This window comes from Lemur catta, chromosome 11 (genome assembly GCF_020740605.2).
Source record: "Lemur catta isolate mLemCat1 chromosome 11, mLemCat1.pri, whole genome shotgun sequence".
Taxonomy (NCBI): domain Eukaryota; kingdom Metazoa; phylum Chordata; class Mammalia; order Primates; family Lemuridae; genus Lemur; species Lemur catta.
The window spans coordinates 32,252,848-32,260,602 of NC_059138.1; the positions used below are offsets into that span (position 1 = coordinate 32,252,848).

The window sequence follows — 7,755 nt, forward strand, 5'->3', positions numbered from 1 at the left end:
TATTTGGGAAAAAAAAACCCAAATTATTATCCATTTTTTAATGGACCTAGGAATCCAAAAACAAATTAGGGAAATTTAACATCCTTTCAGTATTACCAACATAGGGCTTTGTGTAACCACTGTGACATCAAGCTTCAAACAGAGAAAGCTTTACCTCGGCGTGTCCAATAGAAATACAATATGTAAATTAACCCATATTATCTGTATGCTGATTGGCTTGAGTTCCCCCGAATGTCACAATCTCACCACCCAGCAATGAGGTATTTTACTGCTGTCTGGAGATCAGATTATTACTGTAGAGGAGATTTTTATTTTTTCTGTTTCATTAACAGATTATTATAAAACAATAAGCATGGAGGAAGAGAAGCAGACGTTTAACATTGGGAATTAATGAAAGTATGTCTGCTTGGTTTTTAGGGAGCTAAGGAGTTGTTTAAAATCTTATGCCACCTCCACAAACAAAACTCTTCGGAAATGGTAAAATAAGAAAATGCATGATTCTAGAGGCATCCCTAAACACCCACGTGTCAGGCTATGTGGTGTCGGACCTTTTGGACTGGTGTAAGTTTTATGTATTCGTTTTGTTCCTAGTATTTTTCATCCGTAATAACAAAGGGGGAAAAATGAAACTCATACACACAACTGCTTTGACATCACCAATCTGCTGGTCAGCCGAACTTGCAAGAAGGGAAAAGAAAGGCTGTTGCTCAGTGGGGTGGAATGCCAGGAATAGCCGTTTAAAATTTTTGTAAGCCTTCAGTCATATCCCTTAAGGTAGACTGGATGCAAATCATTTTGTAGTTGTCCTCTGAACTTAGCGTCCCCCTACTTATACGCATGTTTGCATGCATTCGCGAATAGATGACTAACAAAGACAGGGCTGTCCTAACCTGCTTCCCTTCTACCCCATGGACAATGTTTTTGACTGTGCATTTTAAAAATTTCTCTTCTTTCTTTCTCTTTTCCCCCATCCTTTCTCTGCCTCTCTCTCCTTTTTTTTTTTTTTTTGTTTTTCTTTTCTTCCAGCTAACCTGCAAATTCAAAGGTCAGCTGGGGAAATCATTTAAGAAGAAATCTAAAAGAAGCTTCCAATGCTTTGGACCACCCTAGCAAAAGAAAAAGGAAGAAAATGTTTGGGGAAGGCGAGGGTTCCGGGAAGCTGGGGAGGGGGCGGACGTCCCGGGCGCGGTGGCTTCCTCGTGCGCTGCCGTAGGGAAGAGGATGGGCCTGAGGTCCTGAACGAGCCTTTGCAAGCCCCCGTTTCAAATGCGGGGAGGGAAAAGTTCAGAAGCTGCCGTAAGGGACAAAGCTTAATTTTGTCAGCTGAAGTGGACGGGGCATTGTCTAAACCCAGCCAGCTCTGGAGACGGGTAGGGGCTCCTGTTGGCTCCACAGAGGCTGAAGCAGCCCCTGCCGCCGCCCTCGCCACCGCCGCCGCCGCCGCCGCGGCCCCTGCGTTACTGGGGAGAGACGGTGCCGCTGCGACAGGGGAGGACGCGGCTGGAGCTCAAGGAGGCTCCAGCGCGCAGGCGCCGCCGAGCCCTGCCTGGATGCTCAGTCAAGGCACTAAGGGGAAAAAAAAAAATCAGCAATTTATAGAAAGAAGAAGCTATAGTCTGTCGGGATATCCAACACCAACAGGTAGGAGGATATACTCTCGGTTAAGTTTGGGGGTAGGGGGGTTGCACAGTGTTGATGAAACTGCAGGTTCACCGGGAAAGAGCCCTCCCTGAGGTTTTTTTTGACAATAAACTGCATAATGGAAGTACATTCAGACAATGCATCTTCAGTAGGGCTTATTGAGAGCTCCATTTCTGTAAAGCGTTGCAAGACTGAGGAATATCAGACTGAGAATCACCGGGAACGGTTCCCTTGCAGCACAGAAGCAATCTCTCTCCCCATCTTCGCGTATGTAATGCATGTCTCTCTCCCTCTCCCCCTCCTCCACTCCCCCCCCCATTATAAATCCAGGGGTGGCGGATTTCAGGTTTCGTAATGTTGCATGATGCGATCGGTATTTACCCGGCGATGTACCGGTGGGGAAATTAAAATCATCGAACGCAGTTTTGCCTGGGCTTCCATCAGCATATTTCGGGCAAGTGAGAAGTGGCAGAGGAAACACGCTTCGTGGGAATAACAGAGGAAGCCGATTTCCCTGGTGTTGCTCCCAGACACCTAGGAGACAATGTGCATTTTGCTTTTAAAATGAAGCCACTTGTGAGCAACAAAGATTATCGGTGTAAATGGGAAAGGCTTAATTGCCCAAGAAATAGCAGGTTCATGTTATATTCATTTGAATGCAAGCAGCCAAGATTTACAAATGGAAGTGCATGATTCCTCTGGGTGTGTTTCCCTGGCCAATATTTACATTAACCATTTTTAATAATCATGTGGTTAAAGAGAAAAGATTTGCCAAAAATGGGGGGTGGGGTGGGAAAGGAAAGACAAAAGATTAAATCACATCAAATCTTGGGACAAGTTCCTATTAATTTTGAAATCTAATGTTGAAATTTTGCTTTAAGATGAATCAACAAATACTCTTATGCAGCACGAATAGTGGCAGTTGAGTTAAAAGACATATATTTTGCACGGGTTCTTTGGATCCATATCAGCAGAGAAGCTGCCTGTGAAACACTGACAGATACTAACAGACCTTAAATAAATGTAGGTAGTCTCCTCTCTGTCTCTTATTAGCAATCTTGTAGATTGCATTGCAATTCTAGTGATTAATTCTTGGACTGGCATATTTTACAACTGTGGAACATTTTATTCCTTCTCTCCTAAAGGTACCCAATCAAATGTATGTTCACCAAAATAGGGACATTTTTTAATTCACCTAGCTGAGAAAACTAACCAAGCCAATTCTCTGAAATCTCAAGCAAAAATACTTACTAAAGCAAATAATAGTATTCAAAATTAAAACTTTATTTGCTTCCCCATAAATGAACAGCTTTATGTTAGCACTGACATCATTGCTTGTTAACTTAAGAACTGATAGCTCATTTTTTTTCCAGATATTCTGATGGCAAATCAAACGGAAGAAAAGAGGAAGCATGACTGCAGATCGGATCAGTTCTCTTTGTGGATTACATTTTTAGTAAAATGTATGGATCTATCTTTTCCTTGTTCTTATATCTAGATCATGAGACTTGACTGAGGCTGTATCCTTATCCTCCATCCATCTATGGCGAACTATAGCCATGCAGCTGACAACATTTTGCAAAATCTGTCACCTCTAACAGCCTTTCTGAAACTGACTTCCTTGGGTTTCATAATAGGAGTCAGCGTGGTGGGCAACCTCCTGATCTCCATTTTGCTAGTGAAAGATAAGACCTTGCATAGAGCACCTTACTACTTCCTGTTGGATCTTTGCTGTTCAGATATCCTCAGATCTGCAATTTGTTTCCCATTTGTATTCAACTCGGTCAAAAATGGCTCATCCTGGACTTATGGGACTCTGACTTGCAAAGTGATTGCCTTTCTGGGGGTTTTGTCCTGTTTCCACACTGCTTTCATGCTCTTCTGCATCAGTGTCACCAGATACTTAGCTATCGCCCATCACCGCTTCTATACAAAGAGGCTGACCTTTTGGACGTGTCTGGCTGTGATCTGTATGGTGTGGACTCTGTCTGTGGCCATGGCATTCCCCCCAGTTTTAGATGTGGGCACTTACTCATTCATTAGGGAGGAAGATCAATGCACCTTCCAACACCGCTCCTTCAGGGCTAATGATTCCTTAGGATTTATGCTGCTCCTTGCTCTCATCCTCCTAGCCACACAGCTTGTCTACCTCAAGCTGATATTTTTTGTCCACGATCGAAGGAAAATGAAGCCAGTCCAGTTTGTAGCAGCAGTCAGCCAGAACTGGACTTTCCATGGTCCTGGAGCCAGTGGCCAGGCAGCTGCCAATTGGCTAGCAGGATTTGGAAGGGGTCCCACACCACCCACCTTGCTGGGCATCAGGCAAAATGCAAACACCACAGGCAGAAGAAGGCTATTGGTCTTAGATGAGTTCAAAATGGAGAAAAGAATCAGCAGAATGTTCTATATAATGACTTTTCTCTTTCTAACCTTGTGGGGCCCCTACCTGGTGGCCTGTTATTGGAGAGTTTTTGCAAGAGGGCCTGTAGTACCAGGGGGATTTTTAACAGCCGCTGTCTGGATGAGTTTTGCCCAAGCAGGAATCAATCCTTTTGTCTGCATTTTCTCCAACAGGGAGCTGAGGCGCTGTTTCAGCACAACCCTTCTTTACTGCAGAAAATCCAGGTTACCAAGGGAACCTTACTGTGTTATATGAGGGAGCATCTGTAAATCTTTAGCCTTGTGAAACACTAACCTTCTCTGCTGAGCAACTATGGCCCATAGCCATATCTTGAGAAGAAATTCAAGAATGGAATCAGCAGTTATAAGGATTTGGGCAACATTCTGCAATCTTTGCAATAGTTCACCTATAATCCTATTTTAAATCTCAGAGTGATCCTGCTGACTGCCGGCGAAGGTTTGTAATTAAGAAAGGACTGAACCACTGCCCTAAGTTTCTTTATGTGGTCAAAAACTAGAAAATGAAAGTAGCAGGTGCTAAGTATCAGTGCTAAATGCTGTGTATATCACTACTTATGAAAAAACATCAAAAAAAACCCAATTAGCATTGGACATCTTAATAAATTAAGTCGACATGAGGTAAATGTGTTGATAAAAACTAATTTTAGAAGTTTGAGGACTTTAAAACATTTCATACTGTTATTGTTTTGCAAAGACAAAAATATTTGGGAACTTAAAGTACTGTAATCCACTAAAGACGTGCCATGAATTATTGGAATATCACACTTTAAAAACCGCCTTGTAAGTTTTGGGGAGCATTCCAAAGCAGTATATTGGTTCCAATATAGAGTTTCCTTTTTTTTTTTTTTTGTATTAATACATCTCTATTTCTAAATACCACTTTCCTTATCTACTAGTGAAATTGCTAGCATTGAACTGTATTATGTGATTTTTGTTGATTTGGTATAAAGTTTTTCCAATTCATTTATATTTTACAAATGCTAGATATTGAACTGGGAGGCAACATTAATGGTACCAGCTGGTCATAACTGAACAGTTCTAATAATGCAGAATAAACACATGTTGCCTTAAAGGGTTATCTAGTATCCTTCATCTTATTTAGCATTAGAGCAAATAGTCAAGGGAAATTGGATCAGTAACTGGTCGTGGTCGTGCATCTGGAAGTGCATGGAAGATCATTTACTATTCCTTTTCCTTTTCCTCACATAGTTTGAAAATTAAGGTGCACATCATTGAAATAATGAGATTTTCTTCTGAGGTGTGCTACCCATTCTAGTGTTCGAGGAAGCAGGCAGTTGATATATGTTTATATTTTAAGTCAGCTGTCAAGGGGAGACCACAGCCTTAGTATGACATCCTGCACAATTTGTGAAGCATTTATTCTACTGAAGGCACAGTCTTGTTTATACTTTCTGCACATTCAGTGTATTGGTCGTTTAAATTATTTCAGTTTAACTTGTGAAAGCTTATAATATGATTTCTGGTATTTTAGAAATACATTAGAGTCTGTGAGTCTCATTCTTTAAGATACAAATGTGTGAACTTCAATATAAAGTTGCATTTGCCAAAATTTACCCGTGTAGCCTGTTAATTTTCTTGGAATAAATTTTACATTTTTGGCATATAACAATTTTTCTTAAAATCTGGGAGGCAAGCACAAACTAAGAAAACTAGCTTTATTATGATTTCATTTTTGATTTTTGTAGCTACTATATTCTGGAAGTGGAAATGTATGAATGATAGTGAACATAAAGCTGATAAACTGACATAATATCTGTATAAGCATTATTTGGTAGCTTATCATCATCATCCCTCTATTTATTCTTACATGCCAATAATATTTAGAAATGTATACCTCCTTGGTTGGTTCAGAATTTTAATATAAATATTACATTTTAATTTGGAGCATAGTACTGTAGAAATTTGGGCTCTAAATATATAACTTGTAAGAAGAATGGTTTATAATATTATGACAAAACTAGAAAAAGTTGTTATTTTTGTTTGCTTTCTGTTGTTTCATTTGTTTGTTTTATTTTGTTTTGTTTTGTGTGGGCTTTCTTTGGTATTTGAAAAGTAATATTAGGAATCTAATCGAACAGAATTCCTTATTGCTATAGTACTTCTGTAAAGAGAATATCAATATAAATATAAATAAGGAAAAATAAATTAATGAAATGTTTCAATAATACATGCAACTATTCAGTTTTGCTCATATAATGACAGCTGAAGCCATGATTTAATGAGCACTCTGACCTCATTTTTACTCTATGCCAAAGCTGAGTGGCTCTAAGATAAAGTTTAATGCACAACAGTGAATTGGATCTAGCAATAAAAGTCTCCCTGTTGCTACTAAAATTATTATCTGAAGTACAATAAAAGAAATGTTATCAAAAGATGTTCTGATAACATTATGTTTCCAACTCAAAAAAACTTACAAGAGACATAACTGCAATGATTATACTTATGGAGAACTTTGCTTACAGGTTCAAATATCACCAGCAATCAGTAGAATATTCAGCAATAATTTTGAAGCAGAGAGAACAAGTTTTACCAACACTAGCCTCCACTGCATAGATGAGAAAACTCAGGCATGGATTAAGGGGTGAGGAATTGAGGAGTCAAGAGGAAGAGCCAATTAAAGCTGCCTGACTCCACTTAGCTATGTAGAATAACTTTTGTAAATCAACTGGCCCAGTGATCTGTGAGCAAGCCTGGATTGTAGTGAGTTTTATTTAAGCCTACTCCTGACTAACGTGGCATTTGCAAGTCAAGGAGGAAGCAGTGGACAAGACCCATCCCCAGTAAATCAGTGCCATTTTGTACATCAATGAGTAATAGTAGTAATCATACAAAAAAAAGGATGCTTTTATGTCTTAATGACCAAATTACAATACCTATTTTGGCACCCTTTCCAATATTTAATGTTACCAATCTTCAACCCAAAAAAATACATTTCCCCTGGGGGGGTGTGTGTGGGGGGAGTCCAACTTCCATGTGGAAAAAACGTTTATCAATAATAATGTGTCCCTCTTGGACTAACTACACATCTGAGCTGAACAGTCTTTAAATTGTTTTCCATAATAATGATGATGTGTTGGCGTGGATGCATGTGTCTCTATCTCATTGGGTTCCTTTTGTGCACAATGAATTTATTGGTGAGATGCCTGGCTGAAGCTAGGTATTCAGTCTGTGGCTGTGGAATCCTATGCAGATATTAACGAAACCAGAAGGAGGTGAGAAACTTGCCAAGTTCACCACAGAGGCCCCATTTAAATAACAAAAAATTACTCATAGTGATTAGATGAAAAAAATCATTTGTAGATAGGACAAACTATTGACTGAATTATCATTTTCAGATATTAGTTGGTTGGATTTCAACACTGGCATTTTCCATAGAAGTCATTTTCCAATGACTGATTTGTCATTGTTCACATGTGGATATGGCCATTTCTCCACTGCTTCTACTTCCATGAATGCTACCTGCATTGTTCATTCATTTATTTATTTGTTCAACAAATATGTATTGGGCACTGGGCTTGGTGCTGGGGGCATAGTGGAAAACAAGGTAGAAGAGTCTCTCATTGAGATTTCTTAATCTATTGGGAAAGAAACAATAACCTTGTAGTATTAAAGAGTTATGAGTATTAATATAGTCAACATTCCTAAGACATACTTATGGCCCTAAAGTGACTG

At 39.5% G+C, this 7,755-nt stretch overlaps 1 protein-coding gene across 1 annotated transcript; it reads left to right on the forward strand.

The window, feature by feature from the left end:
• The first annotated feature begins 257 nt into the window (after positions 1 to 257).
• On the forward strand, positions 258 to 7,530 carry GPR85 (G protein-coupled receptor 85). The gene is made up of 3 exons (XM_045565362.1): positions 258 to 561; positions 1,791 to 1,908; positions 3,015 to 7,530. Exon 3 carries the CDS (start codon positions 3,185 to 3,187, stop codon positions 4,295 to 4,297), a length of 1,113 nt encoding a protein of 370 aa, XP_045421318.1. The 5' UTR covers positions 258 to 561; positions 1,791 to 1,908; positions 3,015 to 3,184; the 3' UTR covers positions 4,298 to 7,530.
• Positions 7,531 to 7,755: the final 225 nt, after the last annotated feature.